Below are 21,552 nucleotides of genomic sequence, written 5' to 3' on the forward strand. Positions count from 1 at the left end.
AGTCATATTATCTTCTTATGGTGCTTTGTTTTGTTAATAGTGAAAAACACACACAACACTCATCTGATACACAAAGAGCTTTAGACGACCTTACTGGTTTTTCAGCACACAAATATGTTTAATATTTAATCCACACAGATAGAGATCAATGTATGAGTTTCCATACTGAACAAAGGGGATGGGCTTCGGTGTGTCTGGAGATTTACAGTATCCCTGTACACAGGCGCCATAATGACAACACGCCACCATTCACCAGCTTCACACTAAACTGTCCACTTGACAGTCACATGAGAGCGCGGGGGAAATGAGTTACAAGCCAATCAGCTCTTAAGTGCAGGTTGTCTTTCAGACTTCTCTACTGAGGATTGAACCCTTGACACTTTTGGTTTCAGCTCTAACCCTGCGCCTGGTTTTCCTTCTCCAACAATTCAGTTTACATTCACACAACTCAAGTCTGTAGACATGCTTTGGCCTGACTGATAGGATCCTCTGGCCTTTAATTTTCATGAGGCTGCTGCAGACGCACTTTAATATTTCCTGTCATTTTGAGTCAGTAACCACCTACTGATGTTCCCAATGGATTGAAGTCATTATCCCCTTATATGGGTTTATGAGGGCAGAAAATGGGCAAATGTGACATGCCGATTTGTCATTCATTCACTAATCAAGACACTTAAAACAGCGATGATAGCAAGATGGGAAGCAACGTAGTCCAACTGACTTTGTAACAGCCAAACCCCAGGCTTGTCTTCCTGGGTGTGATCCAAGAAGCTCCGAGTCTCTCCTGCCTCTGTGCTGAATTCAACATAATTTGGACTTTCCATTTGTTCTGTGTTGGCTCATCTCCACTTTCCCTCAAAATTTCAATGACCTCAACCCCTTTTTCCATCAACTAGAATCCTCAAGCCTCAAGCCTAAACAAGAGTTCAGTACATTACGTCTCACCAGATGTTTTTTTTTTTTTCCAGTCCCACACACACACACAACCTACTTATACTGAACTCCGATGCGGCTGTCAAAAATCAAAACACGTTGACCCAAACTAACTGACATCTGCATCCCTTCACTCTGAGCTCCCTAAAACTGAATATCATTCACCGATCAGTTGCCTAGCTCTTAATTTCTCCGGACAATCAGGGTCCGTATCCGGCAAAAGGCTGGGGTGTGTTCTCGTCAAGTCATAGCATAGATAGGTATGGATTACTGAATGGCTGTTCCCAGGAAATCGGGACGCTGAATTCTGGTGGCGATGCAAGTCAGTGTTGTCATTCACATTCCTGTACCTGTTCTGTTGGTACAACTGATGCATGGCTGGGGGGGGCGGGGGTCGGGGCTCTGGGCTACGCCTTAAGACAAGGTGGAGGTTTCACGGAGGACAAACCATAAATGGAGGAAGAAGAGGAGTAACTCTGGGGCAGATGCAGGACATTTGAGGTAAATATAGGAGATACAGTGTACTTACAGGGTGGATACAAGATTGATACAGAGCAGGGAGGTAGTTATGAGGCTGGGTTACAAGGCTCATGAAGATAGTTACAATGGCCTGGATGGGATAGAAATAGGATGGCAGGCTATAGATTACTGGATCAGAGGAGGTACTTACAAGGCAATAAAGATAGTTACAAGGTGATGGGGCAGGAGGGGATATCATAGTTACAAGGGGAGATACAGAGCTTGGAGGGTCATTTTAGAGCCAAGGGGAAACTTTTACATGACCAGGGGATAAATACAAGGTTTGGGTGGTTGGAGGTGTGTGTGTGTGGGGGGGGTGGTGGAGATTTCTTTAAGGAGATGGGTGGGTGGGGGATGAAAGGAGACCCAGGTGTCACTCGGGTACGTAGGACACCTGCCAGACTATGATGTGGCTCCGCTCGGCTTTGCACAGAGCAGGTTTCATCTGCGGAGCGCCGGCACTCTCTCCCTCCTCCGTCTCGTCGTCTTCTCCATCGCCTGAGGCAAACAGGCAAACAGAGAGGTCAGCCTGAACTTACATGATGCATTTCCATGTTGAAAAGATGTATCTAATCAAAGTACAAAAGCCTTTGTAGCTTCAGTTTTTGGAACAAGAACACAAACATGTGAAATACCAACATGCAGCAACATTATAAAAGTGCCTTGTTCCTCACTTCTCATACCTCAGTTCTTTGCTGCGTCACACTGCTATATTCTCTATGTGTGTGTGGCTGCAGGTGCATGTGTCTTGGTGTGAACAGGTGTGTGTGTGTGTGTGTGTGTGTGTGTGTGAGTGTTTCCTCACCTATGCGAAAGTCGATGTAGCCCTCTCCTCCACTCAGCACCAACACGTTGTGAACGCTCTGGGCCTCGGCCTCTGGGGGCGCTGTGGAGCCCTGCCCCTCCGACGGGCTGTCCAGCACGCTGCCGTTTAGGGTGGCCAGGACATTGCCTGCCACAAAAGACAGAGGCTAAGGACTGGGCATGGTATGCAGTTATGGACAAGTCTGGCAGAATGCAGGTAGTCAGCCAAAACAGGTCTCAGAAATAACATCTCAGTGGACTGATTCATGATGCGCATATAATCATTTTTCATGTTAATGCCAAGAAAAACTTGCTTCAGCTGAATTTGGACAAAACTAAGGTTCTTGTCCTTGTTCTCCAGACAAATTTGGTTGTTTCTTTGCAAAGTTATTCTGTACATCAAGCCTGTATCTAAGAATTTAGGAGTTATCTTTGATTTCTGTTTAAATCTTGTTTAGTTGTTCTTATGATACTGAGGGAATAATCCACACTTTTATATCATCTTGCCTTTGACCACTGTAGAACAGTTTAGAGGGCTAAGCTGAGTTGCAAAAACCTGCTATTAATGCGGCAGCTAGAGGGATCAATATGGTTCAGGTATGGGTCCCACATGTAAAATACCTCCATAGATGAGCACAAGATGCAGGTCCATTGTAAGCTGATGCCAAGACTTTCTTGTCGGCACTGAGTCCTTGATCAAATATGTTAGGATGTTCTAGTATATTTTAAAGGTTAAAATGTTAAACAGTCTCTTCTTGCTGCTTCTTCTTGATTATAGGACAGAAGGTCCAAATGCCACATGAAAAATGGCATTCAAATCATTCCACTATATCATTCTAGTGCTTCTGTAACTTAACACATGACCATATAATGAATATAATTACCAGGTTCTGGTTTACATTTTAGACATGATGATGATATCCCTGTATCCATTCTATGCCTTAAGACTGTTGTTATGCAGATGGCCAATGATAGTTATCAGCACAGACCCCTCTGTCTCGGCAGTCTGAGTCATTGATAGCAGTATTTAAGTCTCTCTCCAAAGCCTAACTTGGTAGACTGAGAGTAGAGGCAGAGCTAAGTAAGAGAGCCAAAGAGAAATAGTGTTATTTGTGTTATTATTAGCTGTTTATTTTTAAATGTCTAAAAAAGTCATATCTCTGCAGACTATAATGTTGCTGTAGCTGACAGACAGCACAGCTATCCATCAAACAGGTCAGCTATTTAAAAATACCCTGAGGAGCAAGAGTTTAAATCCTGGGTCCTGCCAAGTAACAGTATTGGTACGGTAATCTCTGACAGACACAAAATTGTGCAAATCGAAAAGGTTTTGTAGGAAACATTGGGAGTGAGAGGTTTCTATATCCTGCTGTATTGAAGCAACGTAGGACATGATCACCGCTGCATCTGTAGAGTGGCAGTCTTTGTACCAACCTGGTACAGAGACAAAGAACTTGACAGCATCGCGGTGTCCATGGAAACAGAGCTGGGCCTGGGCCATGGAGCAGTAGGGGATGAAGCTGCCGCTGCTCTTCTCGGAGCTGTCATCACCGTACACATGGATCACGCCCCCAGATGATGTGGGAGACACCTTGTTGGCTGAGGGAGTGAGAGGCCAGGAGTCAGTAACTGTGCCACACAAAAGCAACCAATCAGGAAAGATTACATCAGATATGCTAGCAAATCAGATGTGTTTGGTAGCACGAAGCAGGCCTTCTTTAAAACAAATAAAAACACTTTCCAGGAATACACCAAGAACCAACAAAATCCACATCTGAGCCACTGATGAACTGAAGATGAGAAATAGTTTTAGAATAACAACTCACATCTCTAGCATGCAGTGGAGTCATGCAAGTCCAGAATACAATATCCCAGTTAAGGCAATGTTATTCATGATTTTACCAAAATTACCAGTTATGACAATCACAACATCGACAAACATCTTTCACTTTTTGATGCAATATGGGCTACAGATAGCATCGATAACATGCAGAGCAACCAAAGAACAAAAGTACCTTTCCAATATAAAGCAAAGAATAAAATCATTGCACACAGTCAGAATAGTTTTGGCACCTTCAGCTAAATGTTCACAGATACAAAAGGACGGGGTAACTGACTTGATCAATGATCCAATGTTTTCTGTTCTATATGAGTGTTTTGTCCAATATCTCCTCATTCAATGGCCTTCACAGATCTTATAGGATTGGCTGAGCATCAACAAATAAATGGAAGGTAGAAAGAGCTATGGCTTGCCACCGCAGATCTATTAAGATAGAAGGAGAGTGAACAAGGGCACAACCTTCATGACACTTCTATAGTTGTAACAGCCTGCAGTCCTTTCACATGTGTGAACACAGTCTGCACAAGAGGTTGATAAAAGGCGTCTGGAGATATGACATTCAGGGGAAAATGAAGGCATGACTGGGTGAGGAGGCAGGACGTAGGGAGCGCTCCCACTTACCCCTCAAACCCAGGAGCTGTCCCCGGTGAAGGACTACCGCTAGAGGAGGCGGAGGAGGGTAGGAGGAGAGCAGAGGAGAAAAGAGTACAGTAACAGTAATAGTCAGGACCAAGATGGTCTGAGAAGGAGGTGGAACCATTGAGGGGGGAAGGAAGGAAGGAAAACAGGAAGGTAGAAACAAAGATGGACAATTCATCGGGAGAGGGGAGATTAAGCTAAAGAAGAGCACAGATAAACAGAGTATGTGGAAAAAGTCTAGTTATAGTAATTATTTCAAGAATTTTATCCTGTCCAGTATCACCAATTTTATTTTCTTCTAGCGGAACCTAGAAAACTCTAGCGGCTCCTGTAATTTTATTTAAATCCAGAGAGACATTATCGTGATTATCTGCCATTTTGTGTTGTTATTCTTAACACTTGATCACTTCCCAATGAGCTTTCTCCAATGTGGATCCTAATGGGAGGGGGAACATTACCTGGAGTCCACTAACTGAGGACACATCACGTCTGGTTCTCATGACTTGAGTCCAGGAAAAAGGTGCTGATTTCCCTAAACTTCTGACATTAGGTGTGCACTTGTCAGCCCTTTATAAATACCCAAGCAAGTCTGATTTGGATTTTCATTATAGTTTAATTTGACACAGTCAATAGCCAATATGCCAATATCACAGCTTATGACTCACTGTTTTCGTCTAGTGCTTTTTTGCTTTTCAGGTTGGTGTTCACCAAGCTCTAGGTTCTAGGTGCATGTGTTTGTTTCCTTGTGAACTACTCGGTGTATGTGTATGAATGCAACTCAGACTCACTCTCTGTCAGTGGGATGGAGATGACCACACCGTTCCCAGTCCCCACCCAAAGACGGTTTCCACCAATCAGCAGCGCCGTGATTCGCACAAAAGAGAAGCCCAGCTTGCCAGTACCTGTGAATCATAAATAAGTTGTAGCCAATGTACTCTCTGAGGACTAGATTCCCCCTAGATTCCCCCTACAAAAAGATGATAGGCACACAGTATCTCACCCAGCATCTTGCTGACATAGGGCTCAATGTCCACGTCCTGCAGATGCTGGTGTGTGAGCGCATGGTAGAGACGCAGGGTGGAGTCCAGTCGGATGGAAACCCACACACCGTCGCCGATCCACGCTAGCTGTCGCACCTGGCTCTCCCTGCGAGGGTGGGCATCGAAGGACTTCTGAACAGCGGGGGAAGAGGTTAGGGGTGGAGAAGATCAATTATTACATTATTAGAGTAACATTACACTTGCTGTACCATAACCATTGTGGATTGAGCTGTGTTGAACCCACCTCGATCTGCATGCTCTTGGGCTGGATGACGTGGATCTTATTCTTGTAGCCGCACCACACCTTGTCGTGGACCACCGCCATGCAGCGGATGGAGTGATGTGGCCGACCGAGATCCATCAGGTGGTAGTTGGACAGATCCCATTGGCCATCTGCTGACACACACACACACACACACACACACACACCGATACCCAGCAAAACTATGTAAATAATCAACTACAACAAAATTTTTTTCATTTTGATTTTCATGTTTTAACTTCAGTTGAAGAATTACATGGTGCCTCTGCAGGTTAAGAAACTTCTCCAACCTCTTGGGCTTATGAAAACTTTTCAAAACGCATTGGGGAAACTCAAAAATGCATATTGGTCAAGCTAAGATCAAGGCTGTTGTTCTTAGTTCTTTAAAAGTTGACATGACAGTTTATATGATGCCTCCAAGCCCTTGTGAGAGAGTTTGAAAAACAGAAGGCCAACAATTTGATGTATCATAGCTCTGCTAAAAAGAACATTTAAAGGGCCGAGTACCCTCAGATCTGTGGAATATGGCGAGGGTCCCATCGGCGAGGGCCACCAGCACACGACCCTTCACATGCCTACAGGGAGAGAGCAGACAGACTGTTGGAGTAACCGAGATTCATTCAAATGCTTTCTGATTAGAAATTTACTTTCATGGACACAGAACACACACACACACACACACACACACACACACACACACAGACACACACAAACACACACACACACACACACACACAGTCCAGTAGTCCCTAATGGCTCACTTACACCAGACTCAGCACAGAGTCCTTCAGTTTGATGGAGTGGAGACACTTCTTCCAGTTGCCAACTGCTGAGTGGACATAGAGCCTTGAGGGAAGAGAGAGACAAGTTAATCCGGGGCAAAATACTGTGTGACTCTAATGGCATGTATGAGTGGATTCAAAATACACAACATAAGTATGTGAGAGGGCCAGTGGGGTTCAAAGCTAACGATTCCTGACGGACCAACGGTCCACCGTCCACAGAAAAACTGTTTGAGTTCAAAGAGCATTGTGACTGGTTGGGGTCAACAACTCCTGATGTAGACATACGTGATCATTGACTGATTCACAATGAAACGCTATTTTATATTGATTGTGTTAAAGTAAGGTGTTAATGGAAAAAATACAGTTCCTCCAGTGGTCTTAGATAGTTACACAACTCTCTTGGAAAGTGATTGTGTAGCCTTCCCTTCCCTTGTATCTATTCCTCAACTATTCCTAACGGTCATTACTGTGAAAAAAAGAATGTGGTCTCAATAGTCAACTGGCCTGATTAAATAAAAGTTAAAAAATCTAGCACATCTGATGTCCATTTGAGGCTTTGGGGGAATCTTCCCACCCCTGAGTGTGACTAGGCCTTGATTACCAAAGTAAAGAAGTAATAATATAAGCCTAACATATACTGTACAGTATATAACTTTTATATAACTTAAATTTTCTTGTTTAGACTTACTATGGGGTTCATCTAAGATATGGCTATGAAACTGATCCAGTGGCAATTTAATGGGTTTTTCAGTATTAGTCAAGGCCTTAGCAGGGTGCCACGGCTAATAATAGAGATTTACACTGACTTTTACACTGAGAAATTATGAGAATAATTTCTCTGTAGCTGCTGTGGAGCTGCAAGAGAGGTTGTGATTAGTTTAGCCGGGCTACCCACCAGCCGTTCTGGGCCCCCAGCCACATGGTCGGAGCCACGCTGGTGCAGTTCTTGGCCTCTTCACCTCCATCCTCCGTCTCCTGGGGAAGAGATGTCTCCTCTTTGGATTGGCCTGCACTTCTGCTGACAGACGGAGGGTACACACAGTCATCTGATAAACCGGGTGTACAATTCATGGGAGGCACAAACGTGTAACAAAGAGACTGCACACATATTTACACACCGCTCACACCAGATACAGTTATCCAGTTAAATGTTAAAAGCAGTCGATTTCAATTCAATTAAAAATGAGCTTTATAGGCATGAATCGCATGTGTTGCCAAAGCAGATTGTGATATCACATTGAAAATAAATAAATATAGTAAATACAATGTTAAAATACATTACAATGTTCCAATACTAACAGTAATGCAGGCAGTACTTCAGTAAATACAAGACATACAAGATAAATATACATGTGGTTAGTCATAAATATTATGTTTGAATCATTGTCACGGAGCACGCTAAAGTAAAATGAGTGGTTATTAGTATCATCATAATCTAGGTAAGCGAATGCTAAGATCAGACAAAACTGAGATAATCATTTGCTCTCTTGTCGGATCCAAGTTGTCAGCATGTTTTCCAGTCTTTTTAAACATCGACATGTGAACCCGTGCAGCGGGCGCCTCCTACCTGTCGGCGGCATCCGCTGTGCGAGGCTGTGGATCGGTGAAGACGTGTTCAGTGAAGGGTCCCGGGGGTCCGGAGCCCCCCTCTGTGTGGCTGGCCGCCGGCTCGGGTACCTCGGTGGCCTCGGTGGCTTCCTCAGCTGACTGGGCGGGGTGAAGCTTCCCGTTCATGGGGGGAGCGACGGGGGCTAAAGCACGACAGGGTGGAAACAAACGGACGGGATGTTAGCGCTGCTGCACTTACGGGATAACTTGATTGATTGGGTTTGCTATATTAACACCAAAATGCACTGGAGCGTTTGGGATTTGCTCACCTTGTCCTTTGTCCAGTATGGGCGTGTCGGTGCGGGAGGAGCAGTTGCTGCGGGCCACGCTGCAGTTGGTGGCGCAGCCCACCAGAGTGATGCCGGCCAACATGCCCTCCATGCCTCCAGCTTCCTCTCCTCCCCCGGTAACACCATCACCGGGATCCAGAACAATCTCTCCTGCTGGATAGTCGCTCTCACTGGCAGCTGGATACAAGCACACCACACACACACACACACACACACACACACACACCTCAGCAGCGATGCTATTGCATGTGTTAAATAATGATGTGATCCTTTAATGATCCCTATAGGGGATCTTTTCTCTTCCTCCTCCACAGGGAGGTCAGGGTCAGCAGCAGAGCAGCAACACTGTTTTCTTATTAGACTTCTGTGTTGTTTACAGAATAACATTTAATCAGTAGTCATTATAGGGATAATTCCCCAGTAGAAAACTAGTTTTTGGTCAATAAGACTGGTAACTAGCAATTAAAAATGAGTAAATGTGTAATGACCCATTTAAAATTTTTGTTTGTATTGTTTATAAATACTGGAGAAAAATCAGCATTTGTGTTACTTATTGAAAAATGATGTTTATGAAACTACATTGGGGCCTTAACGGTAATATAGTGAGATATGACCAGCCGTCTCACCTGGCACGCTGGAGATGCACAGCACATGGGCATTGCAGACGTTGAACTGGTCGACCAGCGAACCCGGCTGGTTGGCGTCGATGATGACCACCTTGCTGGCTGAGTGGGTGCTGGTGAGGATCCACACTCGACTGCTCATGGTGTCTGTTTCCTGCAGCTCCTTAGACTGAGAGAGAGGGGAGAGAGGAGAGAGAGGAGAGAGAGGGGAGGAGAGGAGAGGAGAGGAGAGGCGACAGGGTTTTGACACAATAACACAAAACAACTTAAAGGGGATGTGGTTCATCTGAGGAAAAACAATGTTCACCATGTTTCTGGGTAGTTTGATATTACATATTTTCCAATATTAATTACAGGTGTAATGTACTACGCAAATGCTCTACCTTCCTCTTCTCGGGGGAGCTGTGGTTGCTCTTGCTGTCTCCTGCCTCTTCCTCAGTGTTCAGAGGGTCGGTGCTGCTGGACGCTGCCTTGACTGCTGCCGACTCCTGGCTGCAGGCCCTCCATCCGGTCAGGTCCACTCCTGCTGCACACCACAACTGCAAGCACGTACACACATGCACACACACGTACACACACACACACACACACACACACACACACACACACACACATACATACTGTCTGCTGAAATATACTGTCATTTTTCACATATTCCATTATGCAGTCTTAGTTTCAGTTCAGAAGTTTAGAAGTACAAGTTTAAACTTGTGACCTTCTGGTTAAAAAGGTATTGCCGCTGCTTGACGATATGCCATCTGCCGGGATGAATGTTGTGACACTTAAACAAATGTATCATATGTTATCAGTCTTATATCTGGCTGCTCAGTCATTAGCTACAGCAATATATGAGTCAACACTGGCCTTTCACTGGAAAAAAGAAAAAAAATGTTATTTGTGAAAGATGGTTTTAGTCACGTCTGACAGTTTGGACTTCAGTTGGGGCTGGATTTTTTTTTACCCAAACAAAGCTCTAGCAACGTCAGCTATATTACGTCAACACAGAAAACCATCGTCACTTCTACCTTCTCCCAAATTTCTTACCTTCCTGTTGGGATCCTTCTCCACCAGGGGGCGACAGTACACAGGAACAGGAACATTCTTCATGCGGTTGTCCTCTTTCTCGTTGGTTGTCTAAAAGCAGAGGTGGGGTCAGCAGGGTCAGGAGACAAGCAGAGAAATTAATTACTGACTGGCTCCTAAAAACATCTCCAGTCTTATTGGCCACTAATGAAAACCAACAGCATTCAATCATCTCAACTGCTCACTATTTACCATATCCCCATCATGTGGGCAGAATAAACTGGCGGTCAGTAACAGGCACTATGAGCAGAAGTTGTAATTTATATTTTCAGATCAAGCTGTTGGTGTATGTACTGTGTACAGGTACATAAACAGCAGGCATTAAAGGAAAATTCCACCCTTGGACACTTACAGTGTAATATATCATCAATCTGTGATGTTCAGTGCTTTCCAGGAGTAATTTTGTGATGAAGTGTAAATTTACCTTTTTGTTGTATCCATTTTCCCTCAACCTGCCTCATCTACTTCTGCTTCAGTTAGTGATTCCTACATTTCCCAGAATGCCTTTTTGAATCTCTGCCTCTTCTACTATGGATTTCTCCCTGTATGATCATTGAACATCAGTGTAAAATGGTGAGTCTAGAAAGAAATCCTTAACTCTTTGGTTCTAAGAAACTGACACCAAAACCTGACATGTGCAATCGGTATTCTGCTATCATACTTCTTGTAGCTGCGGTGGAAACATTTCGATGTGACATCACATTTTCTACATTTGGCCAGTTAGCCACAGGAATAAGAAAAACACACCATCTAACAACAAAATGGACCCAGAAATGCAAGGTACATCGCCAACAGCTGTTTTTTAATTGCTTAAGTGCTTTCGGGTGGATTTTTCCTTTAAATACAAAGACAATACTACCATTATAGCACGGGTTAAGTGATGATGACTTCCCTGTGTTAAGCAGGGCGGATTGAGACAGACAGAGGTTAAAGGTTAAAAGGTTGCAGCAACATTGGCAGAGGGAAATCAGCTGCAGTCAACTCCAAAAAGACAGGAGTTTATTCGAGAGTGGTATTCATGTCTAGAAGACGCAACCATAAGGTGTGTGTATGTGTATGTATATGTGTAAGATTATGTGCATGCATATGCACATGTGTTTGAATCATATGAAATGCAATGATGCTAACTCCATCATGCCACAAGCAGATTTTGCCCTTGACTTTCATGCATTTTCAGTGTAACAGTTCATATCTTTACAGATCTTATGGAGTTGTCTGTTGCAGTGTAATAGACAAGCTGTTTTTGCCATCTGGATATTTATTCTCTGTGTTGTCTGTATTTGCTGGTATATTGCTATCTATGGGCGGGGCTTCAGGGGGAGGTTAGAGACGGGATAAGCCGGTAAAGGTGCATGCTGGCACTCTGTCGGTCTCACTTGCCTGTTGTCTCTTCAGCGGGCCGTCCTGAGCGCTGTCCGTCTGACCACCAGTCTGTGGGAGACCAGAGTTAGAGCCACCTGCCTACCAACACTCTCTACCTTCTGGCCTTTAAGCTGGACAGGGTCAACCCATAGTCTGCCAGCCAACATTTAAAGTACATTCTGACGCTGTGAAAATGATGTTCATGCTTGAAAACCAAAGTGGAAAAGACTGAGAGGTTTGTGCTGTTCTGCAAAGACTCCTGGGTGTTGGTTTAATTAAACAGCTTTGTGTAAATTATGAAATGCTCCACGAATCTGGACCTTTCAGAGGACAAATGCCAGATATTAATATGTCTTAGTCAGACTCTATATGGCCAACCATAGATATGCAAGGACGTGCCTGTCCGAGTTAACCAAAAGCATTCATCAACAGTCTGATAGTAGCGCTGACCCAAGATCAGTTTCACCTTTCATTTCAATAATTAAAGAGTAATCTTAGGCCTTAGCATGGAGAAGCTTGATAAAGTCAAGTCCCATGTGTCTTCTATTCTTCACAATATAAACAGTATAAGAAATCTAAATGTTAGCACACAGTGTACTATGGCTTGTTACTGGCATCATTCAGGCTTTGTAGGCTCCTGTTAATCCCCATCACAATCCATATGTGAGAATTAACCTGAAAACAGTGTTTTCACCTCCCTGACAGGCTGGCTATGTCAGTGAAATGCAAAGGTGCTGCTGGGTAAACATCACCGGTCAGCCAAACAATTGGAAGTTTATGCTCCCCCGTACAAACTGAAATAAGGTCTCTGAATTATTTTCATGTGATTTTGTTGTCTATGTTTATACACCTCTGCTCCTTTACTGAGACTTAAGTCAAGTTTTTCAGGGCCTTCGTTCACTCAGCATCTCAAGAGTAGGAGAGGTGAATTGGGAATCACTCATTAGATCTCTCTTGTTTATCTTCAAAAAGCAAAACTGCTTTGAGATACTTTGTGAACACAAGCCCAGAACAACATCTGACAGAGCTGAGAGGAGGGCTGGAGGGGCTTTCTGACCATGTGGGTTGGGGGGAGTGTGTGTGCGTGTGTGTGTGTGTGTGTGTGTGTGTTTTGGTATACCTGTTTGAAGCGAGACGGCACACTCCAGCCACAGGCCTGCATGATGCCGTCGTCGCGGCGCATGTGCTCGCGGACCTGCCGGTACTGTTCGCGCCGCTGCTCTCGGCGGACCGACAGTGCCGAGTCACTGAGGAGAGACGCAACACCGTTACTGGCCAGTCTGCAAGCAACGGGAGGAAAGGGAAGGAAGAGAGAGAAAGCGAAGCGTTAGCAGCCTGGCCAGCCAGCAGCAGGAGTCAGAAAGATGAAGAGAAAGAGAGCAAGAAGAAAAAGCAACAGCAGTGGTTACTAGAAAACATGGTTTGCCACAGCAGTGGGAAAGTTAAGCTTTAGTTTAGTTCATCATGCTAAACTGACAAGTCTAAGTCTAAGCACCAAGTCTAAGTCTAAAAGGTGTTATGATTAATATTAATGAAGAGCAGATTTAGCAATCAAAATGGTCCTTAACACCCCAAATCATTTCAGAGACTATGTAATGACTCTGATTTCCTACCCCAGATGTTTGCCCATGTACAATTTATTATCCCAATTGTCCAAATCCCAGAAACTATTACTGGACTATACCATTATCAGCCAGGATACTGACTAAGGTACATTTACACTCTCTTTATCCTGTTTATTGTTCACTTTTGCAGTCTGTCTAAGCTGTGTTTCCATGGTAATGTTCAGAATATTCTGCTTGTTCATGTATAAAGGGATTCTCCTGAAGCAGATATTAAAGCACCAACGGCCTATCCTGAATGTGACCTGAACGGGAATATGAGCTAATATCCAGAGTGTGAATTTAAACACAGTCAGTGTGTGTCAAATACCCAAGAACCCTCTCTAAGCTGGCACAAGCAAGCAACCATGCATCCAGACAAAGCAGGGGAGAAGGACATATGGCGAGTATAGACAGAGAGAGAGAAAGGAAGGAGGCATCATAGTGAAGTAGCTGGCTGCTGCTCACTCTTCAGGGAAGAACTCCAGTGTGCGATTGGAGGTGGTGATCTGGCACATGGTGTGGCTGCGTCGCTGGGGGAAACCGGCCGGCGAGGGCGACTTGTAGTGGATGTTGACGCTGCAGTAGGGCCGCTTGACCGGCGGAGGGCTGGACGACGTGCTGAAGAGACGGGCGAAGCTGATGGAGAGAGGGAGAGAGAGAGGAGAGAGAGAGTGAGAGATGAGAGACAGTACTTCCACTACTGATAATGAAAGAAAAATAAACCCTGGAGAGTTGAAAAATTGAAAAAACGGTATCTATCTCTGATTCATGTCACGTCCATAGGATTTTTTCTTAATAAAACAGAATCTTACAACTGCCAGATGGTGGACTTCTTTTTCTCCTGGATCTGCGGGCTCTCCCGGGACGCCCTGAGAGGAGAGAGAGGTGTGTGTCAAATTGTAACTGAATGTAAAGAGCCTCAATCCAAAATTAAATATCTGCAATGTGAGAAAAGTGACACCTACCTGCACTTTTTAAAAGTGACTGTGTAAATTAATTCCTTGGTTGCCAAAATGCTAACAGTTTTGCAGACTGGATTCTCTCTTTTTTGTAGATATTAAATGATGACCTCACCTGATCATCTCTGTCCACCGGACGGCCTCCTGCAGCTCCATCAGTCTCTCTTTGTACTGGTTCCTCTCCATCAGGACGCGAGCCATCTCCACCCGGGTGAACCGCCGCCGCTGGGTCATGGTCATGTCTCCGTCCTGCATGGGCGACGAATACTGAGCAGAGGAGAGAATAGAGCCATTTTAATTACAGGAGGCCCCGGTTCCACAAACCGTTTGACAATAGACACCTAAGAATAGACACAGTGTAGTTATAGTAGTTACGTTTTTTGGATTTACTAAAAGCTGAGTCCCTCTCTCCAGAAACCAGAGGTCCAGCAAACCAAAACTCTGATCTGTGACGTACTGAAGCACAGCTGAAACTGACTTGAACTCATACAAAGTTTATATGAACGTCTACATGTGCCTCTTATAGTAACGCTATCAGTTCCCATATAAGAAAATACACTGAATGTATAAAATGTTAGGGACATCCTCCTGATATTGAGTTGCAGCCCCTTTTGCACAGTCCACATCTCAGTAGTCTCAAAGATTAAACACCCTTCTCTAACTTCTCTGCTTCTCTTTATCTACATTTCTTCCATTGTGATTAGTATAGATTTAATAAAGGAAGGGATAATGGATTTTACCTGGATTCACCTCATCAGTGTACTTCATGAAAAGAGTAAGTGTCTGTAATATTTTGTGCATTAAGTGTATATCATAATCCAAAGAACATTATCCTTTTTTCACATTTTCCAATTCCCTCTGTATGAAGCTGTACATCAATATGGCGTCACAGATTAGGGGACAAGACAAACTCTTCTTTCTCATTTCTGGTTATGGAGACAGTAGTGAATGTTCACCAGTACAGGCCAAACTATACTAGTACTATAGCAAAACAAAGCTAGAGTGGCACTGGCACACTCGTAGTGTAGCACTGAAATAACTGCAGCATCTAAGACAGTTTTATCGGACCAGACGGATCCCATGTGTTGGACCAGTGATGCAGACTGGGCCAGGGATGGGCTTCACTCACATCGTCACCTCCTTCATCCTTGGAGTCCTGAGATGCTCCCAGAGCCTCTGCTCTCAACCTGCAGGCCAAAAGCAGAAACCCAATTAAAATTGTTCTTTTTAGTCTCTCAACTGCTAGGTTGGCCCTTATTCAAGCCAGGAAAGTCAATGGTCCCATTAGTGAGTTGTTGTTTAGTATGACGGTTAGCTTGGACATGACTGGTTGACATTTTGTGGGCTAAAAGCAAGCCTAAAGACCCCTTTTTCCTCTAACATCCAATCAAGGTTAGGCACTCTCCTTAGTTAAATAGCACAAAGGATACTCACATTATATCCTGTGTCTTGATAAGTGTTTAAAGTGAGCGGGCAGCAATACTGATATTATTGAGTTGTTTGCCCTTCTCTAATGACTTTCCATCTACCCACAACAAATCTAGTTCCATCCATTACCTCAGTAGTCTCTAACTTAAAACTGTGTCCAGTGCATCTCAAACACTCTCCTAAGATTTATTGGTTATTGTAATGATTTATTGGCTTTGCCATTTCCGCCTGAGCAACATGTGGCAGTAGATGCTGGTCCCGAATCAGCTTTAACTGCAGCTAATCCCATCCTCTCCCAGTGGAAGCAACTTCATCCACAAACACAGATAAGCTTCCACGCTGAAAAATATCTACGACAAAAGCTTTTGCCAAGATGGAAGACAGTTTCACACTGCCAGATCTGAATGGTTTCCAACTGGGCTTTAGATGCACTTTTGCATTGTAAAGCAGGTGAACATGACTGATTTCCACCATCCCATTAAAGAAAAAAAATACTTTAAAGGAGCATACCAGCGTTTTAAAGTTTTCTCCTCATCTCATTAAGTTACTCGCAAAAAGCAAAACAAAAGCAAAAACCTCACCTCTTGAGTTCCTCCTCCAGCTCCTTGACTCGGGTGTCCACCTTGTTCTTGGACTGTCTCACTGCCTCCAGCTCCTCCCTCAGCACCTCCTGCTCACCTGACAGCTCGTCCACTTTGGCAATAAGGTCGTTCTTCACTATGTTCAGAGCATTTCTGTGAGGAGGAGGAGGAGGAGGAAAGAGATCAGTGCCAATTCTGGGAAGCTACAAGTAAGACTTTTTGTGACCGCACACCGAAAACCGAAAAAGCTCAAAGCTCAACTCAAAACTTTGGAATCCACACGCTTGGACATAATGAGTCCAAAAGAGGAATGCCCGCACTCCCAGAATATGTTAAAATGCTTATTTAATGCGCAGCAGATGGGTGCTGGGTCCATGGGAGTAGCCACTTTGCCTTTGGATTTGGTGTGTACAAGGTTGAGGATTAACACTGGATAATTTTACACACACACACACACACACACACATACACACATACACACACGCACACACACGCACACACTATCTACCGAAGATCAAGATAAATATATACAAACACAATTCCTTCAGCTATTAACTTGCGGAACAGTGTGTCAAGATGTTTTTTTACATTCTTTATTTTAATACAGGCACTTTGAAAATTGAACTTTCACACACACACACACACACACACACACACACACACACACACACACACACACACACACACACACATTCTCTCTCTCTGTCTCTTACTTGGTCTCTAGGAGCTGTTTGTTCTCTGTCAGCAGGTTCTCCACCTCCTTGCCCATTCCTGAAAGAGTCACAGTCAGGTCATTGTTTGTCATCATCACAAACAATACAAGATAACCAAAAATCTGTTCAATCCAGTGATCCACAAGTTAAAGACTCAATGAATTTTTCATTATTTTCACTGTTTCCTTTATAAAATTGCTTTTCAAAAACAGCCAAGGGAAGTGTGTAATGTGGTGCAAACGATGGAAAATCTCTACACAAGGAAAATGTTTCATAATTCAATAAAATGAGAATTAGTGGGACAGACTGAGTATTGATTCATTGTCAGGCTCTCATGTTGACAAGGGAAAAGTTAGCATGAAAAGATCCATTGTTAGAAATCAGGGGGAATACTAAGTAAATTTAAGTTGTTCAAGGAAAGTGGTCAGTCCATTCCCCTTAGCAATTTTTTCTAAAGTGAGACACAAAACAGTGGGCTGGCTGTAGTATCACAGATTACAGTATAACCATAACAATAATGTTCCTCATAATATAACATATACCATTTGGTGGACACTTTTATCCAAAGCGCCTTACAGTACCATGGGTGTATACATTTTTAGCACAGGTTGAACCATTAACCCTGACAGTGTTGATGCCTCTTCTATTATTACCACAAGGTTTTAACATAGGAGCATCAAGCATGGTGCACAATAAGCTAAGCACGCACATACAAGCTTAGATCAAAGCAGGAATGAATTTGCTGAGAGACATTTAAGACAAGAGGACATGAAAAAGAAAAAATTATGTTAGCCAGGAGGTTCTTGTAAGGTAGGTATCAGTTACAAAAGGCTTGGGGGGTTCGTATTGTGTTGAAGCCATTTTCCTATACAAAGAAAATGGTCCTTGGTTGACATTAGATTAGAAAATTCCACTCAGTTTGAGGTGGTGATAGATAATCTGGCTCCAGAAGCAGGGAACATACTCACTCGCCTTTTTCTGGGCACAACCGGAGCATCTTTTTAAGGCAGTTTAGATTGGCAATTTTGCCTGCAGCGCTCTGGATTACACAGTGAGTTTTAAAGAGAAAAATGTCATATAATATACAGGTACATGGGCAATTTGAACCTGTTGCCTGTCCCTGAGACTTGCAATAACTCTTATAATGGCAAAAGGGTTTACTGCTTCACTGTATAGCTGTTCAACAATCATTGCCACACATTACCTAAAATTAATCTCTTAAATGTAAATCACTCATTGACTCTAACCTTTTATGGCAGTGCGGATGGTTGCCTAAAATGCATTGGCTTGATGAACACATATTACTGACAAATCAATTTGTCTTTATGCTTTGACTTTATGCTTATTATCATTTACAGCGGTTCTATATAACCCTCATCTCTCATGACAGTCTTTCATTATCGCAAGTGAATATTTGAATGAACAAAGACTTTATCAAAGCCAACTGAGCTCGCTTTGTTTTCTGTTGTACTGGTGGAGATGACATAACCAGGTGAATAAGACTTTGAAGAGTGTGGTAACATGGCAAACAGCACAAGTTTTAATTATAACTCACTCCACTTATTCCTTATTGAACTAAACAGCCTGTTAATCTTCAGGAACTGCACTTTCACAATAAGTTATTTTCTTGCTCCGGGTCTCTGCGCTCCCCTCTGAGGAATTAGACTGTCCTCAGGTAATGTTTGTTCATTTAAGGGACATTTTTAATGTTCTGCTAAAGGTCACCACCACTGGCCAAAAGTGGAGTTTTCTACAGGGCCGCTTAAAGCAGCTCTCTTTTGAAATAAAACAATGCAGGATTGCAAAGGGGGAACAAAACGCAAATATAAAGCTGAAGAAAACACAGACAAAAAGAAGGAATAAGAGGGATGCGAAAGCTAGAGGCCAGGAAGTGACATGACAAGCATACGTGAGCAATAGGATGAGCATAGTAATTCTTAATAAGGCAAGGGGCGCCTTACCGAAGAAATCATCACGGACTGGAAGCGAAAGAGAAGAGAGGGGGAAGAAAAGGAAAGGAGGAAAGACGCAGACCAGAGAGGAAGAAAAAGAGAGGGGCAGGAATGGAAGAGAGGAGAGAGGATGCTGATAAGCATTTATTAACATGGGTTTGGAGAACAGCAACAGAGCTAGAAGACTAGAAATCAAAAGCAGCTATCTAGCCCTAAGGCTGGCCCAGTGTCAAGCAGGCTGATGGAGCGACTCGCCAATTAGAAAGACTCACTCGCACATTATCAAGTAATGGGACGTTTATGAGTAACTCGGCTCCAGTTTGTGCATTTCCAAATTCACACAGGCTTATTGTCAAAATTAACTGTCTTAAAAATCACTACACTAAGACTTTTTGGGGTATTTTAAAGTCACAATGAAACGGTATTTTGAGAGCATCTTGCTTCCATGATTTCACTTATTTTCTGTTGATACAGGATGTTGAGGCGGGACATTCACAAGTGTAAACCAATGGGATATCAGTTAGGGAGAGAAAGGCAGTTTTATTTGATGGGATGGACGGAGGGCCGGGGCTGTTCAAAAATCTGTGACATATTGGTTCAAATGTTTATGTACGCCTCCTAGTACTGGGATTTGTAATGTTTTTGGCATCTATTGTAAATAGGTATATATTGTGAGGTGAAAAACTCATTTTTCATTTCATTGTGACTTAAAGGAGCTGCAATGAGGAAAATACTATATTACATGTATGGAAATTGGGAATTTATAAGTTTCCAATGGCTTGACCAAGTGGGCAATAAAGACTAATGTAATGTGCTGTATTATGATGTATATTCACTTATTACTGATTAATACCTACACTGAGATATGGAGTTTTGTGAACAGAGAGGAGGAGTCAAGAGAGTAATTCAGTGTGACAGAAAGGGATACCAACCGATCGTGTTCAGATACACACCTGAGAACTCGCCTATGGGTGTGTCCAGCAGAAGCACAGAAAGGGGAAAAAAGGAAACGGGTGAGAGGTTAACAGATGGATGAGAGGGCGGGTCAAACCTGCCTTCCTACTGCTGCCACACTGATAAAACACAAAATGCAGAGACAGTAAATCAAAGCAAAAAACCCAAAAAAACACCCACTTTCAATTGCAAAAATCAATATAAAAAAATCCACCATAATCCCAACAGAACAGTAGCCCTACACGGAGTGTAAACGGAAATCTAGTCTAACCGTTAAGTATAAAACAAAATAAAGCCACATTAAGGTCAAATTAGATACAGATTACATCAGTTAATCTGTTTAACTTCATAATATTTGAAACAGGCTACATTTAAATGCGTCTCTGTTTTCCCCCCCAAAAACAACCAATAAGGGAAACACATGGATGGACAGCTGAGGGGGTGCAGCCATGGTGGGAGCATATGGTTTTCTAGGAGGACTGTGCAGTGAAGGAGGGGAGTGCGTGTGTGTGTGTGTGTGTGTGTGTGTGTATGTGTGTGTGTGTGTGTGTGTGTGTGTGTGTGTGTGTGTGCTGCTGGCATGGAGGAACTGTATATTCCAGCCTGGGCCATGCAAGGTCAAACGTCAGAGCCGGTGCAGTGGCACATTCACACAGCCTCACATGTAGCTTTTGCCCCGCAGTAACACAATGGAGAAACAAATGCCGGCTTTGTTTAAATTCTACCGACATGCACCCTCGCTTCCTTGACTGAACATCTGACTCGTCTGACACTACTGAATAATATCATGTGTTCGCTTGGCCTGCTGTGGGAGACTCACTTTCACCTATCCAGTGTGGATGATGAGCACATCGGAACAGGTTGAACAAGGCAGCAGTCTTCACACACATACAAATCATTTCCTTTTTGTGGTAAAACAGCATTTAATGTGCTTCTCATTGTATAACTGTCTCTGTATACACTGTCTATTTGTAGTCTGCCAGGTATTTTTGGGACTACAATTCCCTTGTTCACATGCTGGGATGACAGGTGTTTTGCATTAAGTGGCTTGTTCTGCAACCCTCATTTTGCTTTGTTCACTTGTTGCCTGTTTATGCAGACAGGTTGCAATAAATGATTTTTGCACAGATTTTGAGTGTGCAGACGCCTTTTTCAAACGTGGTAAAACAGTTACCATTGGCCAAAGGAGAGGCTACCACTAAGCTATAACCAGCGTCTATATAAAGTGATCTGATGCTGCAATCTGTTGGAACTATTCTGCCAGGGTTTGGCCTCTCAGATAAATACATTAAGTGATGCACCTATAAACCAAGACAAGTTATGGCAGCCAAGGCCCTGTTCGTACCTAGAAGCTCGGCTCCTGCATCCACATCTCCGATGATGTCCGACTTGGCGTCTTTGATCTCGTGGTAGAGGGAGTCAGTGTTGATGCCGAAGGCCTCGTTCACTATGCCCTGGGAGGGGCTGAAACACACATTACACCGCATCAGACAGTGGGACTATGACAAACCACGACCTGTGTTTATGATAGTCTGCGTACTGTGTGTGTGAGTGTGTGTGTGTGTGTGTGTCT

The 21,552-nt window shown here is 43.5% G+C and overlaps 1 protein-coding gene across 4 annotated transcripts in view; it reads right to left on the reverse strand.

Moving 5' to 3' along the window:
* Nucleotides 1–135: 135 nt before the first annotated feature.
* The window catches only part of mapk8ip3 (mitogen-activated protein kinase 8 interacting protein 3), a 35,039-nt gene continuing 13,622 nt past the window's right edge, over nucleotides 136–21,552 (reverse strand). For 2 of the 4 annotated variants that reach the window (XM_071533302.1, XM_071533303.1), the window contains 27 exons: nucleotides 21,325–21,443; nucleotides 19,979–19,990; nucleotides 19,035–19,052; nucleotides 17,074–17,131; nucleotides 16,361–16,513; nucleotides 15,481–15,538; nucleotides 14,467–14,618; nucleotides 14,205–14,261; nucleotides 13,858–14,028; nucleotides 12,909–13,068; nucleotides 11,803–11,857; nucleotides 10,892–10,896; nucleotides 10,388–10,465; nucleotides 9,727–9,882; nucleotides 9,347–9,512; nucleotides 8,700–8,897; nucleotides 8,417–8,573; nucleotides 7,718–7,840; nucleotides 6,803–6,883; nucleotides 6,545–6,612; nucleotides 6,020–6,168; nucleotides 5,736–5,907; nucleotides 5,524–5,637; nucleotides 4,718–4,756; nucleotides 3,691–3,855; nucleotides 2,258–2,404; nucleotides 136–1,950 (listed from right to left, as the gene is read on the reverse strand). In XM_071533302.1, the coding sequence (XP_071389403.1) occupies nucleotides 1,826–1,950; nucleotides 2,258–2,404; nucleotides 3,691–3,855; nucleotides 4,718–4,756; nucleotides 5,524–5,637; nucleotides 5,736–5,907; nucleotides 6,020–6,168; nucleotides 6,545–6,612; nucleotides 6,803–6,883; nucleotides 7,718–7,840; nucleotides 8,417–8,573; nucleotides 8,700–8,897; nucleotides 9,347–9,512; nucleotides 9,727–9,882; nucleotides 10,388–10,465; nucleotides 10,892–10,896; nucleotides 11,803–11,857; nucleotides 12,909–13,068; nucleotides 13,858–14,028; nucleotides 14,205–14,261; nucleotides 14,467–14,618; nucleotides 15,481–15,538; nucleotides 16,361–16,513; nucleotides 17,074–17,131; nucleotides 19,035–19,052; nucleotides 19,979–19,990; nucleotides 21,325–21,443 (2,956 nt within the window). In that variant the 3' untranslated portion in view covers nucleotides 136–1,825. The remainder of the gene's footprint in view (nucleotides 1,951–2,257; nucleotides 2,405–3,690; nucleotides 3,856–4,717; nucleotides 4,757–5,523; nucleotides 5,638–5,735; nucleotides 5,908–6,019; nucleotides 6,169–6,544; nucleotides 6,613–6,802; nucleotides 6,884–7,717; nucleotides 7,841–8,416; nucleotides 8,574–8,699; nucleotides 8,898–9,346; nucleotides 9,513–9,726; nucleotides 9,883–10,387; nucleotides 10,466–10,891; nucleotides 10,897–11,802; nucleotides 11,858–12,908; nucleotides 13,069–13,857; nucleotides 14,029–14,204; nucleotides 14,262–14,466; nucleotides 14,619–15,480; nucleotides 15,539–16,360; nucleotides 16,514–17,073; nucleotides 17,132–19,034; nucleotides 19,053–19,978; nucleotides 19,991–21,324; nucleotides 21,444–21,552) is intronic. The other 2 variants (XM_071533304.1, XM_071533305.1) reach the window with 2 other exon arrangements.

This window comes from Centroberyx affinis, unplaced genomic scaffold (assembly GCF_046629955.1).
Source record: "Centroberyx affinis isolate AG114_WGS23_722 - 3 ecotype Tasmania unplaced genomic scaffold, CSIRO-AGI_Caff_v1 ptg002360l_1, whole genome shotgun sequence".
Classification (NCBI taxonomy): domain Eukaryota; kingdom Metazoa; phylum Chordata; class Actinopteri; order Beryciformes; family Berycidae; genus Centroberyx; species Centroberyx affinis.